Source organism: Talpa occidentalis, unplaced genomic scaffold (assembly GCF_014898055.3).
Source record: "Talpa occidentalis isolate TD23 unplaced genomic scaffold, MPIMG_talOcc4v2.1 talOcc4.12, whole genome shotgun sequence".
In the NCBI taxonomy this organism is placed as follows: Eukaryota; Metazoa; Chordata; class Mammalia; order Eulipotyphla; family Talpidae; genus Talpa; species Talpa occidentalis.
Window position 1 is genome coordinate 42,589,937 of NW_023601212.1, and position 18,113 is coordinate 42,608,049.

The 18,113-nt window shown below is 44.4% G+C and overlaps 1 protein-coding gene across 1 annotated transcript; it reads left to right on the top strand.

Moving 5' to 3' along the window:
* The first annotated feature begins 10,208 nt into the window (after nucleotides 1-10,208).
* Nucleotides 10,209-17,579, top strand: PGLYRP2 (peptidoglycan recognition protein 2). The gene is given in 6 exon segments (XM_037507943.2): nucleotides 10,209-10,232; nucleotides 12,493-12,580; nucleotides 13,830-14,867; nucleotides 15,598-15,808; nucleotides 16,400-16,697; nucleotides 17,482-17,579. Coding segments are annotated over 6 exon segments (1,749 nt in total). The 3' UTR covers nucleotides 17,572-17,579.
* Nucleotides 17,580-18,113: the final 534 nt, after the last annotated feature.

Sequence of the window (18,113 nt, forward strand, 5' to 3'; positions counted from 1 at the left end):
CCTGTTTTCCTGGCAGCTTCCCCTCCACTGGCACCTGGATTTAGAGCACTTCAGTCCTTCAGGGACAGCTCAGTATCTGACAGAAATGCCATCCATCACTCTTCCAGGAGCCTCCTGGACTGGAAAGTTAACTCACAGCAAACAAGTCATAGGTCAAACAATGCGTAAGTACAGATTCCTAAACTATGCATGGTGCCTTTTCATCCTTCTCTGTAGGCCCTATCACTGTCAAAATGCTTAATACAGGTCCTTCCTCTGCCTACACTGCCACATTCATTCTCCACAATAAGTTAGGGATTGGAGTATGATCTTTCTATAGGCAGAGAGATGGAGACTCAGAGAAAGAAAGGAAGTTGTCCAAGTTGGGAGTTAAAACCAGATCTGTCAGATTCTAGGGACAGTGAGACCTTGGAGGGCCCAGTCTTACAGGAGCCCCCTTAACAAGTTTCTGGCACCCCAGGGTCACTAAGCAAATGGAGCTATTCTAATGGTCATCAGCCTCAGGATGGTGCTGTGTCACCTCGCCCAGCCTGTTTCCTCCCCTGAAAAATGGGAACTTAGAATTCTCTCCTGGCTGACTTTGGGAGGCATATATAGTGTATTAAAATAAATGGTATGGTTTGGCAGTTTCTCAAAAAATTAAACCTAGAGTTATCACGTGACCTAACAATTCCATTCTTAGATATAGACCCCCAAAATTGAAAACAGCACACAAACAAGTACATGTGCATAGCAATACTTAAATAGTCCTAAAATAGAATATTATTCAGTCATCACTAGGCATAGAGCCCTGACACAGCTACATGGATGAACCTCAAAAGCATCAGCCTGAGGGAGACAAGCCAGAGAAAAGGCCACATAATATACATTCTGGGCAGTTCTCCTGCCCACCTGTGACTATGCAGGCCTTCCTCTGCCTCTCTTAACAAACCTGTCCCTTTCAAGGGCAGCTCTTTATGCCCACTGGTGTCTGTATAGACATCCTTTCTTTCCTTTCCATTTTTTATAATAAACCTGCCCTTTTGGATATAATATACACATGATTCTGTTAATCTGAAATGCCCAGAATAGGTAATTATTTTTTAGATAGAAATCAGAGTGGTCATTGCCAGAGGTTGGGGCAACCAGAAGTTGAGGGGAGGGGTAAACAGGAAGTGGTTGCATAATTGGTGGGGGGATTTCCATCTGGGATGATGAAAATGTTTTGGTACTAGATACAGGTGATGGTTTCATAACACTGTGAATATTTTAAATGCCACCAAATTGTTCACATTGAAATGATTAATTTTATGATGTATGAATTTCACCTAAATAAAAAATAAATGTGGGAAATGCGTTGATATGATTTCAAGTCACCAATTTCTTTGCCATGGCCATTATAATTCCCAGAGACAGAGATAGAGAAATCAAGCACAGAAAAGGCAGGTGCTCCACACAGAAAATGGGGAAGCCTAAATTGAACCTGAGGTTTCTCTGACCTCAAGAAGTTTCCACTCCTCTGCCTGGGAGCCATGCAGGTGACAAACACCCACAGTAAGAGCACCACTCTTAGCACAGGTGATTCAGCTAGAGGGCAGACGTCACAACTCAGAACATTGTTCTGAGTTTCACCTGATTCTTTTCCCCGGGCCCAGAAGAAACCAGCTAGGGAATTTCAAGCTAAGGGGCTGTCCTTTGTTCAGACATAAAACCTTCATTATTGTCCCTTCTCCATGTCTAGTGCCATGCTGATGCCTCAAGATTACTCAGTCCTGGAGCCAGCACCCAAGGAGTTCCCCCTGGTGAATATGGAGTTGGACAGATACTTCCAACCTCTTGTTGTCAGGGCTAAGCCAGAGAAAGAAGCCTGAAGCTAACAAAGCCAAGAGGAGAAAGCTAGATTGGGAAGGGAAGCCTTCCTGGAAAGGGAGATATTAGAGATGGGTTTTGAATACTATATAGGAGTCCACTGATTCAAAGGAAAACTCTTGTGGGTATTTTACACACTCACATGCTTTACTAGTGGGAATGCAAAGCTACTTGAACCATGCTGAGGGGAAACTGGTAATACAGTCCTGCATCACTTAATAATGAGGATACAGGAAATACGTTTTTAAGTGATTTCATCATTGTCCAAATATCAACCTGTAATTACACAATCTTAGATGGTATAACCTTTTACATACCTAGGTTATATGCTATTGTAACCACTGTCATATATGTGGCCCGTTGTTGACAAAATGTCATTAAGTGCCACATGACTATATTGGCAAAATTATGTTTGTACATTTACAGGAATATATCTTGATAATTTCCTTGCAAAAATGAGAAAAGAATGAACAAAGCTTTTCACATCAGTGCTAAACTATAGTATAAATATTAAAAGACTGGAAATCACCCATATGTCCATAAGTAGAGAAATGGTTGGATAAATTATGGCACAGCCATATGATATACTCCTGTAAAAAGGAGTGAGGAAGATCTCTATTAATTGGCATGGAGAGATAGCCAGAAGACAGTGGTAAGTGGATTCTATCAGTGTGTATGCATACTCAATAACATCACATGATATAATATGATATGATGTAGTATAATATAGTATACTTTTAATGAAAATATAAACCATGATAAAATTATTATCTGAGAAGGAGGGAAAAATATGATGGAGGATACAAGGATACAGGAAGAGAAGCTAGATGGCTCTCTATAGATTTAGCTTTATATTTTATTTTTATTTTTATTTTTTAGTTATTATTTTATTTTAAATAATTCTTACATCATTTTTAATTTTTGCACACCATATGCATTTTCATTTTGGTTATATTCCCCATACAATTCCCCCACCCCTTATTTTAATCCTAATCCCTCCTCTGCTCCCCCCCGCCCAGTAGTGTGTCTCTGGTCTACAGTTACTTACTCATTTTGATTTTTTCTTTGTTATAATTAGTCTTTTTCCTGGTCCCTTATTTAGGTTTCCTAAATTCCTGCTATGAATGAGACCATTCAGTATTTTTCTTTTTTTCTGGCTTATTTCACTGAGCATGATCCCTTCCAGCTCCATCCATGTTACTGCAAATTGCATGAGTTTATCTTTTTTGATGCTGAGTAATATTCCATTGTGTATATGTACCACATCTTCTTGATCCAGTCATCTATTTTTGGGCATTTGGGTTGTTTCCATAGCTTAGCTATTGTAAACAGTGCTGCTATAAACAGAGAGCTGATGAGACTCAACAAAAACAAAGTTAATAATCCAGTGGGCCTCCCTGGTGGCGCAGCAGTTGAGCGCTGGGTTGCGAAGCTGCCTGCAGCCTCTGCAGCGCCGGTTCAATCCCCGGCTGCCAGCAAGGGTCCCACATGGCGCGCAGACCCCTCCTGCCGCCCGCTGCTCCCCTCAGCAGTGTACTTCATCAGTCTGCCTGTTCTGCTCTTCGCTCTGGCTCTGGTGAATCCTCTCACCCTCCTGCGCTTCTGACTGTACCCAGTGCTTATATAAATAAATAAATTAATTAAAAAAAAACCAAAGTTAATAATCCAGTCAAAAAATGGGCAGAAGAGCTAAAAAGAAACTTCTCCAAAGAGGAAATGCAAATGGCCAACAGGCATATGAAAAAATGTTCAACATCACTTGTAATCAGGGAAATGCAAATCAAAACTACCATGAGATACCATCTTACACCAGTGAGAATGGCACTTATTAAAAAAACTAGCAACAACAAATGCTGGCAAGGATGTGGAGAAAAAGGAACTCTCCTGCACTGCTGGTGGGAGTGTAAAATGGTTCAACCACTATGGAAAGCTGTGTGGAGATTCCTCAACCTACTAAAGATAGAGCTTCCATATGATCCAGCAATTCCACTCCTAGGGATTTACCCAAAGGACACAAAAACATTAATTTAAAAGGGCACCTGCACCCCAATATTTATAGCAGATCTACCTTTTTAGACTTGACTTTGGGACGATGTAATCATCTTATATAATTCTGAAATAATACTAGATTTAAAAAATCTAATAGATTTAAAAAAAAATTGCCTCACTACACACCCATTATGGTGGCCACTATTACTAAAGAAAATAGCAAGTATTGGTGAGGAAGGGGAGAAATTACTCATTACTAATGGGAACATAAAATGATGTAGCCATTGCAAAACAGTATGACAATTTCTCAAAAAATTACACATATAATTACCACATGATCCAGCAATTCCACCTCTGGGTATGTACCCAAAAGAAGTGAAAGCAAGGACCCAAAGAGATATTTATACATCGATGTTCATAGCAACAGTATTCACGATCACAGAAGTAGATATTATTCTGTCTTAAAAATTGTGACAAATGCTATAATATGGATGTAGCATGAAAACATTTTGTTAAATGAAATGTTAATTATAAGAGACAAATATTATATGATTCCACTTACATGGGGTTCCTAATGAGTCAGATTCATAGAGATAGAAAATAGAATGGTGGTTCTGGGGACTGGGGGAGGGGAGAGGGAATTGGTGGTCATTGGGGACAGCTTTTCAGTTTAGGAAGATAAGAAAGTTCTGGAGATGGAGGGTGGTGATGGATGCATTACAATATGAAAATTCCTAATGCCACTGGACTGTGCACTTAGAAATTGTAAACTGATCAATTTTATCTTGTGCTTTAAACTGTGTTTCAATAATAATATTAAGGTACTGTTGGTTTGTTATTCTGAGATTAAAGTGAGTATGTTGTAGAAACAAGAAAATAGCAGTGCCATTGAGAATCTGGATTTTCACTGTGAGAAACAGCAGTACAGTTATGATTGGTCAGGTTAAGTAAAAGTTATGTAGGAATGGAGGCATCACACTCCCAGACTTCAAACTATACTACAAAGCCATAATCATCAAAACTGCATGGTATTGGAACCAGAACAGACACACAGACCAATGGAATCAAATAGAAAATCCAGAAATAAACCCACAGATTTATGGTCAACTAATCTTTGACAAAGGAGCAAAGTCTATGTATTGGAGCAAAGAAAGTTTGTTCAATAAATGGTGCTGGGAAAACTGGGTCGCTACATGCAAAAGAATGAAGCTTGGCCACTACCTCACACCATACACAAAAATCAACTCAAAATGGATTAAAGAACTAGACATAAGACCTTAAACCATAAAATACATAGAAGGAAATATAGGCGAAACACTACGTGATATGCGCATGAAAGACATCTTTACAGACACATCACCCAAAGCAGTGATAGTGAAGGCAAAGATAAATAGCTGGGACTACATCAAATTAAAGAGCTTCTGCACAGCAAAAGAGACAATAACAAAAACAAAGAGAAACCCCACCGACTGGGAGAAAATTTTTGCACACAGCACTAATGATAAAGGACTGATCACAAAAATCTGCAAAGAGCTGATGAGACTCAACAACAACAAAGAAAATAATCCAGTCAAAAAATGGGCAGAAGAGTTAAAAAGAAACTTCTCTGAAGAGGAAATGCAAATGGCCAACAGGCATATGAAAAAATGTTCAACATCACTTGGAATCAGGGAAATGCAAATCAAAACTACCATGAGATACCATCTTACACCAGTGAGAATGGCACTTATTAAAAAAACTAGCAACAACAAATGTTGGCGAGGATGTGGAGAAAAAGGAACTCTCCTGCACTGCTAGTGGGAGTGCAAACTGGTCCAACCACTATGGAGAGCTGTGTGGAGATTTCTGGACCTACTAAAGATAGTGCTTCCATATGATCCAGCAATTCCACTCCTAGGTATTTACCCAAAGGACACAAAAACATTAATTTAAAAGGGCACCTGCACCCCTATGTTTATAGCAGCACTGTTTACAATAACTAAGCTTTGGAAACAACCCAAATGCCCAAAAATAGATGACTGGATCAAGAAGATGTGGTACATGTACACCATGGAATATTACTCAGCATTCAAAAAAGATAAACACATGCAATTTGCAGCAACATGGATGGCGCTGGAAGGGATCATGCTCAGCGAAATAAGCCAGAAAGAAAAAGAAAAATACTGGATGGTCTCACTCATAGCAGGAATCTAGAAAACTTAAATAAGGGACCAGGAAAAAGAATAACTATAAGAAAGAAAATATCAAAATCAACAAACAACTATGAACAAGAGACACTCTATGGGGAGTGGGGCGTGGGGAGGTGAGGGATTGGGGTCAAAATAAGGGGATTGCAATTGTATGGGGAATATAAAAATAAAATTTATTTTTAAAAAAAGTTATGTAATCCTGAGTATGATTTGGAAATAGCAGAATTTATTAATGATGTATTTTATTTAAAAAATATATATGGGAGGAGAGGTCCAATGAAAAGACCTAGAAACACAACTAACCTAGTAGCCATGAGCACCCTTAGAATCTTGATTGTGGCCACTAAGTACCACTTTCCTATTAAAAGAACAGGGATACCTGGGAGAAATGGAAGGCCCCAGACTTGTGGCAGGAAAGGTGTCAGAGGTTCCAGGAATATCTTTCCACATTATAAGGCAAGAAGTTACCTCTAAGACTCCTATCAAAAGAGCTCAGGTGTCAAAGTGAAAAGACTCCCACCTGCCAAAGAAGGAATAATCAGTAATGACAAAAACTGCAATGCATTAACACAGTCCAATAGTTTAAATCCACAGGTTCATAAATATATAGGAAAAAGCTCATTATATTAAGTCCTCATTTAACAGTGACGATAAATTCTTAGAAATCATGACTTTAAAAGCAACATATAATCAATGCAGGTTCTCAAATAACATAGTTTCCATCATCCAGGATTGTTTTCTGATCATTAACCTTAAAAAATGATGCTAATCAAGGACTTTTTGTATTTCTATTTGAAGGGTATTAAGGAGCCCAGAAATGATTTTGAAAACTAAGAAAGGAAAAGAATCAAGCCTGGGGGCCTCCCGGGTGGCACAAGGGGTTAAGACACAATCTATGAAGCTATCTATCCGCAGCCTCTGCAGCGCAGAGTTCGATCCCTGGCCAACCAAGGAACAACCCACATGGCACAGCAGACTTCTCCTGACTCGCCTGCTGCTCCCCTCAGCAGTGTACTTCGGTCAATCTGCCTGTTCTGTTTCCTGCTCTGTCTCTGGTGAATCCTCTCACCCCCCACACCTCTGGCTTGTACCCTAGCTCTTGTATGCATAAATAAATAAATCTTACCCCAAAAAAAAGAATCAAGCATGGGAAAGGTCAAGGTCAGAGTTAATAATATTTATTTTGGTAGCAGTAGTGTTTATGATAATAATAATAAACACTGCTATGTACAGGACTCTGAGTTGATTTTATGTGTCTATGTGGGTTTTTTAATTGTCTTATTTTTATCTCACCTTTCCCATGTAATTGTACCACTGGATAACCAAATGATAGATCAGAGTATGTTATTCAGCTTATAAATGAAGAAAGAATATTATTCCAGTATCACTGTTGTGAATGCTAATGAATTGTTAGATCTAGGCAATAATCATCAATGGCAGATAACATTGCAGAAGAAAGACAGTAGGTGGAGGTTATAGAAGAAACAAGATGGCCTATGAGTTAACACATGTCAGTAGTTCGTGGATACACATGTGGGTTCATTATACAGCTCTCTTTACTTTTGATTATGTTTGAAAATTCCTATTTAGAAAAAAATGTTTAAAGCCCTTTGCCCTTTGTTTTGTGCCATCTTCCTGAAGCAGAGTTATGACAGCTAGGAGCCTGTAGGTGCTCAGTAAATATTGCTCAGGAGTGCCAACATCTGGCCAACATCTTACCCCACACTCATTCTTGGCCTCTAGCATACCGCCAAGGGCTGAGCTCACGATTTCAATACAATTTCCAGTGTCCTCAGTTACAAAATTCCCTCCTCTTCACTTACAGGACCAGGTGTCTGAGAGATTAAATCTCACCTCTACTTTTCCAGGAAGGTGCAATAGAAGTCAACTTCTGCCCCCCAGGGACATAGAATAGCCCCTGATAGAGGCTGTGAGGTCAGTGGTTCACACCACATACTTGCTTTTCCCCTTGGGGACATGGGTCCAACCAATTAATTTTTAAAGCCAGCCTGCCCTGGCTTTAACAATTTGGTCACAGTTTCAATCTGGCTCAAGGCCAAGCCCTAAGGCTCAGCTGGCTGCTGGGGGGCCAGAGCCAACAGGAAAGCCTTGGCTTGGACAAATGCCTTCGATGCAGAAAAAACATATAATCATGAATCTGAACTCATCCAAGATGTGGGAGTTTAACCATAATAGATTATCCTTTGAGCTGAACTTCTGCTGGGAAGGCTGGGCAGGTGGATGGGTTGGCAGAAAGGACTCCCTACTCATCAAATGCCTCCCACATGCTAGCACAATCTTAAACTCTTTACAGCATCATCTTGTTTAATTCTCATATTAACCCATGAGGTTGGCACTGTTCTCCCATTTTAGAGGTAACAAAATGAGGACTAGAGATTCAGTCACTTGCTGCAACTAGTAAGAAGCAGAGTGAGAATTTGAATCTATGCAAAAGGTCACATAAATCCAGACAAAATGAAATCACTACCCTCAGACATATCTGCAACCCCATGTTCATTGCAGCATTATTTACAATAACCAAGCATGAAGACCTAAGAATCCCTCTATGAATGAAAGGATAAAGAAAATGTGATGTGTGTGTGTTTGCATATACATGAGTGTGTGTGTGTGTGTGTGTGTGTGTGTGTACAATTTATGGGAAGCCCATAAATTTCCAGTTTTTAAATCAGTTCTGAGCAAGTAGCTATAGGTAACACTGTGTTGTGTACTTGAAAGTTCCTAAGAAAGTAGATCTTAAATTTCTCACTATCAAAAAAAAGAAAAAGAGGTAGCTATGTGAGGTGATAGATATTAACTACCTTATTGTGGTAAACATTTTGTAATATATACCTATATCAAATCATCACATTGCACACCTTAAATTTACACAATGCTATATGTCAAATATTATCTCAAGAAAGTTGGAGAGGGATGTATCCACACAGTAACTATTTTCAGCTTTGCATGCCAGATGGGTTCCATCACAATGATTCAAATCTGCCTTTATAGCATGAAAACAGTCATAGACAATATGTAAACAATATGTAAACAATACGTAAACAGATGACGTATTCCAATACGTTTCATCTACATCAGTAATTTATGGTATATCCATATAGTGGAGTATTAGTCAGCCATAAAAAGGAATAATTTGTGATAAAAAGCACTTATTCATGCTACAACATGAATGAACTTCAAGAACATTATGTGCAGTGGGAAAAAGTCCTGTCACAAACGTTCACATATTGCATAATTCCATTTATGCGGAATGTCTAGAACAGGCAAATCCATAGAGACAGAAAACAGTGTTAGTTTCCAGGAGCTGGCAGAGAGTAGAAAGTGACAAATTAATAGATACAGGGCTTTATTTCTGGATGAAAGAAATGTTCTGTAGCTAGACAGAGGTTGTTGCATAATAGTGTGAATGTATTAAATGTTAAAAAAATACTCAGTTTTAAATGGGTCACTTTATGTTAGGTGAATTTCACCTCCAATAAAATTGTTGCAGAAAGAGATAGTTGGTCGCAGTCTCTAATTTGCCAATTTCTGCTTTAAAACATCTCAACAAAATCTAAAACTGAATAATTAAATGCAGGTGCATAGAATCTTAGCCCAGAACTCTGTATACACCAGTGTTGATTATTATTACTAGGATTTTCATTATTATTATCATTACTTCTACCAAAGTGAATACTATTAACTCTGATCTTGACCCCAAATGCCAGGTTCATTTCCTCTGGCCTCCGGCCTTTATCCCAACCTCCTTTCCAATCCAGGGCCCAAGGCTCTGTCTGCCCGTGCCAGTGTTACCTCCAGTGGTGCTGACCCAGACCTTGGTCAGCGGCTATTCTCACAAGACCCCCTGGTCTGCAATCTGGAGGGGCCTTGACCAACCCCCTGACAGGTGGGCCTCATGAGGTAGATAGGAAGTGGAAAGTTGTGGGAGGATGATTCATCATGGGAATCCCAACCTTTCTGCTGCCTGCCAGTCCAGCCCAGACCGGGTGCCCTGGTGTATGAGTACTTGTGTGTGTGTGTGTGTGTGTGTGTGTCAAAGCCTGAGCCCAAACTGATCCCACAACCTCACATGAATTCAGCAGTCCCTTCCTGCCACCCGCTTGGTCCCTGACCTATATGGACAGGTCTAGGTCAAAGGGAGCAACCCCAGGCTAGAGAGCCAGGATGGGGAAAGAGGAAAGCCAGGGGGTAAGTAGGAAAGCTTCCTAGAGGAAGGTCACAAATCCCCAGAAGATCACAAATCCCAGAAAAGTAAATGCAATTGGCCATGATATGTTTCTGATTCAAACACGACCAAACTTCTACCACTAACTCCATGCTTTTAGAAGGAATCAAACCTGCCTTTGCAGCTGACCCGTGAATTCCTAGGCATGAAGTCTTTCTGTAGACAGTCTGCAAAAACTTCTCCATTATTAAGTGAAATAATTATTCTGACCCTGACCCAGCTACAGAATAACAGAAATGTGCAGTGAGCTTGGAACCCGCCCCAGGTTATAGATATGTGATCTTGGGCAAATTTATTTAACCTCTCTGAACTCACCCTCCTGCTAGGTAAAATGGGCATAATAAAAGCAAATAAAAAAAATTTTAAAGCTAAATCAAAAGCATTCCCACAGCCATAGACAGTGGGAGAATCAGAGGGACAAACACAGGGTTTGTGATACTGAATCAAGATTATTCCCAGACCAGCTGAACATTAAATGGGAATCTCACATGACAGTCACTCTTCAGCATCCTTGGGACTCCCCACAAATTGGATACAGGGCCAGGACAAGGGTAAAGTGAGTGAGGCACAAAGACAGCATGAGAATTCCTGATTTTTCCTTCTGCCTCTTGCTCCAATATACCTTAGCATAGCTCTGTTCCCAATCCTGCCTTTATCTCAAATGATGTGTTAACCACTTCATTAAAATATTATTTATCTTACTCATACCATTTGCAGCAACATGAATGGAGCTGGAAGGGATTATGCTAATGAAATAAGTCAGAAAGAAAAAGAAAAATATCAGATAAAGGGTTAGGAAAAAGACAAAACTTGCAGGCAAACCATAGATCTGAGGCATACAGCAGGGAAGGGAGGAGAACAGTCAAAACAGGGGAGGGAAGAGCGTAGGGACTATGCTGACTGTTCATAGGTGATGTGGTCGTGGGAGAATTATGGGGACTACACCTGAGGAGCGAAATCAAATATTGTATAAAAATGAACAATGTAAGAAAATTTTAAAAATTTTAAATGAAAGGAAAAAAAGGTGGAAAAGGAAGTAAAAACTACTATTTATCTTGATGAGTTTTTCAATGTCACCTTAAATTTTGCACTGCAGATGGTTGCCTCCTTATCCACAACCCACACCCAAATGGATCTACCAGACACAGCCTGGACCCAAATCCTGGAAACTGGAACATAGAGGATATTTCCTCAAAATCCTAGTGGGAGTGGTCTCTATTCACTCCCTGAGCCTCCACTGTGCCCCCAGCTCAGATATCTGAGCGACTGTCGCCCCACCTCTTCCAACTTAAATACCCCCTGGGAAATCCCAGGCCTGGCTCAGTGTGGGCATTCCCAGCCCCACCCAGGATCCACCCTGTGTCAAAGACTCTGGTGGGTTCCCTGAAAAACCCCCTGGGCTGGTTTCACGGTGGAAGGTCCACAATGAAGCAATTTACACAACAGCCCCAGCCATGTAGAGTCCATCCCACCTGATGCTGGAATAAAAGGAAGGCCAGCTTACTTATGCACTTGGCCACAAGCACCAGGGGAAGAGGAAGGACCCCTCGCTATCAACCCAGTTGAGCCCAGAAACCAACTCCTGGGACAAAAGCCAGGATCCTGAAAACCCTGATCTCAGCAACCTCTGGTGGCTTGAGGTCAAGAGTCGGTACTGGATCAGAGGTGACATCTCTAGGTTTCCATGGGCTCAAAGTAGGACTCAGCGAAAATAATCCTTGGCCCTTGCACCCATCCTCTGCCTGGGTCTGAAATATTGGCTCCAGAGCAGGCAAGGGTCAGTGTGAACCTCAGGTCTCTCCTTGCTCCTTTTCCCTAGCACAGCCCGTCTTACCAGTCAGGTGGGCTCCTAAGAGTCCTCTAGTGGCCAGCAAGCAACAGTAACAGAATGATTTCCATCAGAAGGAAGTAGGATTTACTGAATTGGTTTCAGTCTCTCTTGAGAATAGGAAGACTTTCCTGGACGCTCAACTGCCTGGCCAGGGAACAGCTTGGCTTACTGACCCTTGATCTCAGCCTGAGAGTGCCAGGTTAGGATGGAATAGCTCCTGAGGCCCAGCTGATCTTTTCTCCATACCTCCCGCCCACAGTTCTGCAACAGGCAGACGGGCAGACGGGTCATTCACCACTGGACTTTTGACAGTTGTGAAAGGTACTGCTTAGTTCTCCATGACTGTCTCCTCCCAATTCTGTCAAGGTATCTGCTGAAGTTAATGGGATAAGTCCCCCTGAAGTTGGAACCCCACAATGGTTGTGCAAGGTGTCCTCTGGATCATGTTCGGATTGTTGCTGTGGCTGGAGCCAGGGACAGGTGAGTCAGAAGGTAGAGGCCTGGGCAATCCAGGGTTTAAGGGAAGGAAATGGGAGTCAAGGCTTAAAAATCATGAAGGCTTCCTGGAAGAGGGGACATCACTCTAGGGCAGGAAGACAGAGGAGAATTTCACTGGGTGAAGAGCAGGAAACGGTATTTTAAGCAGAGAGAATAATGTGACAGAGGTATCACAATGTGAACTGTCCGCAGAAAAACCTAGATTGTAGACAACGAAGTATAAAGATTAAGACTTCCTTGTTTCAAATCCTGCCTCTACCACTTACTAGCTATATGATCTTAAGCAGATAATGTAACCTTTCTGTGTTCAGAGAGTCATTGTGACGGTTAAATGAATTTAGTTATATAAGTCACCTAGAATGGTGCCTGGCATGCAGCAAATGTTTAATAAATATTAGCTATTAATCAACAACCCATGTCCAGGGCCTCCCCGGTGGCGCAGCAGTTGAGCGCTGGGCTGCAAAGCTGCATACAGCCTCTACAGCGCCAGTTCGATCCCCGGCCGGCCAGCGAGTGTCCCACATGGTGCGCAGACCTCGCCTGCTGTGCCCGCTGCTCCCCTCAGCAATGTTCTTCATCAGTCTCTCTGTTCTGCTCCCTGCTCCGGCTCTGGTGAATTCTCTCACCCTCCCGTGCTTCTGACTGTACCCAGTGCTTGTATAAATGAATAAATAAATCTTTAAAAAAAAAAAAAAAAACTATGTCCAGCTCGGAGCTCAGCCATTGACATTTCCCCATGAGGCCAGGCTCACCCTCTTCTGGCATCCTTTGAGACACCTTTCTCTCTAAAATCCCCCAAATGCCAATCCATCGTGAAAAACTGTCCCTTTTTCCCTCAAAGTAGCTGGAGGACCTGCCACTTTTTGCCATCACATTGCCCCCACCCTGGCCTTCAATCACCCTCATTGTAAACCGGCACAAGTTTTCTCTTCCTCTACTCTAGGTCCCCAAAAATCTGTTCACCACATGGGAGCCAAAAAAGCAATCTTAGAATACCAGGGTGGCCAGTCTCTCTCTCTCTTCTGCTCATGAACCTACTGTGACTCCCCAGGGCTCAAAGATAGTCTGAGTTCCTTAACCTATTGTCTGTACCTCAGTTTCCTCATCTACACAGAATGGTGTTAGGGATCACAGGGTTGTCAGATGGAGAGCTGGCTGCACTGAGAAGATATGGAAGATCAGGAATCAAGGGTGTTGGGTTGCTGGGCTAACATCATCCCTCCTTTTGCAGCATCCCTGCCCCTGCTCATGGACTCCGTCATCCAGGTCCTGGATACACTTGAACAGAAGGCACCAGCCACTGAGGCCAGCCACAGTGCCTCTGTGTGGCTGCAGTCAACCCAGAATTCAGGCCCCCACAAGCCCCTCTATCACTTTCTGCTGGAGGCGTGGCCTCTCAAGCCCGTAAAGCTGGATCCCCTTCTACCGAGCCCAGAGCTTGGAGATCTGGCCAAGAAGGTGTCCCAGCATGGTGTGTGGGGTGGGCAGGAATATGGGGTGGTGTTGGCACCGGATGGCTCATCCGTAGCTGTGGAGCCTCTTCTGGTGGGACTGGTGGCTGGGCTGCAGGGGCATAGGTTAGTAAATTTGCCTATGGACAGCACAGCCACCCCTCTAGATGCCAGAGCCTCCCACCCAGATACTAGAATCATGGTTCCTCATGTAAGAACCACCTCCCCAGGACTCAAGCATGCCTCTCCAGATGTCACCTCTCCAGATGTCACCTCTCCAGAAGTCCACATTTCCATGTCAGATGCCACAACCAAGCCCCCAACTACTGTGGATAGCCTCCTGGTGGTCACCCTGGCCGGAGCCCTAGGCCTGACCTTCCTCCAGGGCCCCAAGACGCAGAGCCATCCAGGCCTGGGAACTGATGGATGCTGGGACAAGCTCTCTGCCCCCCAGAACTTCACACTCCTAGACCCTGAGGCATCACTGCTTACCATGGCCTTCCTCAATGGTGCCCTGGATGGGGTCATCCTTGGAGACTACCTGAGCCGGACCCCTGAGCCCAGGCCACCCCTCAGCCACCTGCTGAGAAAGTACTATGGAAGGGGGTTGACCAGAGACCCAGGGCTTCGAAGCAACTTCCGACGGCACAATGGAGTAGCTCTCATTTCAACACCCACCCTGACTCAACAGGTTTGGGGGGCCCTCATCCTGCTACAGAGACTGGAGTCAGGCTACTCTCAGCTGCAGGGCATGAGCCAAGGACAACTAGCAAAGATAGCCACCCATGCAAGCAAGGAGTTCACTGAAGCCTTCTTGGGTAAGAAGGGCCCCGAACCCCTGTTATCCTAACTCTCACAGATACATACATTCTTATCACCAGGTGGTCAAAAAGGACCCAGTACTGAGGGATTCCAGAGGGAGCAATAAGGGCTCTGACTGGGTGCAGTAGGGCATCTGCACAGGTCAGAAAATGCTAGATTTGGGTCTTTAGAATGAATAAGGGTTCGTCCAATTTAAAAAAAAAAAAAAAAGAAAAAGTGAATATACCAGGAGGTAGGCTCAGTACACGTAAAGGTTGGAATTGAAGATTAGCCAATTACAGCTGTGCATCTTTGGGTGAGTAACTTCACTTCTCTGAACCTTTCTTCAGTTGAAACTGGGAAGAATCACTGGTATCTCTTAGATTTGCTGGATAGTTTTTAAAAGATGACGCACGTAAAGTAAATAGCATACAGTTGGAGATGTCCTTAGTTCTCACAGCAGGGTCAGCTGGATCCCGTGTTGTTAAGGGCCTTGAACTCTGAGCTAAAATACGTGGGGTTTATCCTGAGAGTGATAGAGGATATTCCAACAGGAACGGGGTGCTGTTAAATTTATTTAAGTGGCATCCCAATGGAGATGTGTGCTGTGAGACTGATCTATACCTAAATCTGGGAGGAGGGCGGGGAGGTGGCATAATCCATATGTGCGCTCTAATGGGGGGTGCAGGTGACAAACAGGTAGAGAAATACTTGCTGAGCCCAGCTCTGGCCTGCCCTTCCTCGCAGGGTGCCCGGCCATCCACCCCCGTTGCCGCTGGGGAGCGGTGCCATACCAAGGCAGACCCACGCTGCTGCAGCTGCCGCTCGGGTTCTTGTATGTGCATCACACGTACGTGCCCGCGCCACCTTGCACAGACTTCGTGCAATGCGCAGCCAACATGCGTTCCATGCAGCGCTTCCACCAGAAGACACGCGGCTGGAGCGACATCGGCTACAGGTGGGCGTGGCTGTGCGGGGGCGTGGTCCGTAGCAGAGGCCGAGTCCGGTGTCTGGTGGCGGTATTTGGAAGCGAGCAAAGCTAACAAGACTGTGGAGTTTGGGATAGGTGGGACCGAGGTGAGAGGCGCGTGGCCTAGACTAGGGCGGAGACCGTTACATGGACCAGAAATTGCTGACTGTGGAACTCTCAAGTCTACTGAGGGAACTAGGAAATGAGGTGGCACTTGGGAGAGGAGCAGGGTCAGGGGTACGTGTGAAGGCTGGGGCGGAGCAGTGATGGGATAAGGCCTAAAAAACTGAAGAGGGCTCTGAATTGCGCAGGAACTGGACTCGAAGGGAGAGGCCTGGGCATTAAGGGGCGTGGCCAATGCTTGGGAGAGATGAGGAGAAACAATGGTTTCAGGGGTGTCGTTTGGTGAGGGAGTAAGACAAGACTGGACAATGCAGAGCCAGCGCGGCCCAGCAGGACTTCTGGGTGGGGGGGGGGGAAGGAGGCGTGACAGCGACTTTTGGCACAGGTGTGAAATCTGGGGTACGGGCCAGATGAGGGGCGGGGCTCCTAGTGCCAGCTTCCCTCTTCCCTCTGCAGTTTTGTGGTAGGCTCTGACGGCTACGTGTACGAGGGCCGGGGCTGGCAGTGGGTGGGCGCGCACACTCTTGGCCACAACTCCCGCGGCTTCGGCGTGGCCTTTGTGGGCAACTACACCGCGGAGCTGCCAGCCGAAGACTCGCTGCGTACGATGCGCGACGTGCTCCCGCGCTGCGCGGTGCGTGCTGGCCTCCTGAAGCCGGATTACGCGCTGCTCGGCCACCGCCAATTGGTGCACACCGACTGCCCTGGAGATGCCCTCTTCAACCTGCTGCGCACCTGGCCCCACTTCGCTACTGTGAGTCCCCGAAGTCCGCACTACCTGGGCCTGGGGTCCTTCTGTCTGTATCCTGACCTCAGCGTGCCCCTGACCTCTGTCTGTAATCCCTATATCCACAAGCCCGCCACAGGCTCCTGATCTCCCTTACAGTCCTATGCAGGCAACCAAGGCCCAGCCTTCAGTTATTCTGTCCCCAACATCCCCTGCCACCTCCCCTGTTCTCTGCCTGCATAGTCTCAGCCCACCCACCCCCCAACACCTCTGTTCTCCTAACCAGAGCATGGACCCTGACCCCTGACACAGCCTTTTGCCCTTAAAATCTTGCAAAACCTATATGCAAGTCACAAACTTTCTGCCTACACAACCTCTGCCCTGTCCACCCAATCTTGGCTTCATCCCAGTCCCCTAGCCAAAGTTCTTTGTCCACACAACACTAACCTAGCTTGTGACCGTCTATAGGAAATTCTTTTGCCTGCACAACTTCTGTCCATCCACTAACCCTGTGTTATAATCCTCTGCTTACATCTTAGGATCCTCATCCTCTGAGGATGCTTGCTCAGCCCACCCTCCCTAAGCACTAATGACAACTCTTTTGCTGGATCAGTATAGGCCCGGTCAGCATGATCTCAGTCTTATGCTACCTGCACACTGTCACTCCATTTTATTAAGCTGTTAATCTGTCCAGTCTGGTCTACAGTTCATGATGTACCCACCCCCCACTTTGGGCCCCTGTCCTTATTCCCATCCAAGAGCCCCACTATAAGAACCCACCCCAAGCTTCTCACTCCCTTTTCTTTTCTAGAATGTGAAACCAAAAACTGCCAGGAGGGCACCCAGGAGATCCAGGCAGGAACAACCCATAATGATCGTACGAGACACAGACCTCCAATAAAGCAAGCCTGTGCCCATGCATTATCTATCTGTTCATGCATATAGTCTTTGGGTTTTATCAGAAGCAGACTCCAAGACAAGAATTCCAGTGCAAGCACAGTTTGTTTGGGAGATGTTCTCAGAACATATCACTTGAAGAATGAGGAAGAAAGGTAGAGAATGGAAGGCAGCCAGGAAAAGGTGCCTTAGGCAAGTCGGTATTGAGGGCAAGTGAAGCTCAAATTCATGGGGTACCTCTGGGAAACACTGTAGGGCACACACCTCAGCGCCATCCCACACAAGGGGTAAGGGAGCTGGGGTATTGATCCTCAAACTCCCATAGTCATTGACTGAGGGGTGCTCTCAGTGGTGTGTCTTGTCACCTGTGCAGAGTGGCCTCAAGCTGTCAGAGAAAATCCTCCAGCAAAAATGCAGGGGGTTGGGAGTGGGGCCAGAATGCAATAAGGTGGCAAAGACTTGGAGATATGGTGGAAAAGGGGATGCTCTGCATTGATACAGTGAATACCCTGATGCAATGTGAATTATGTGGCTATATCGATGATA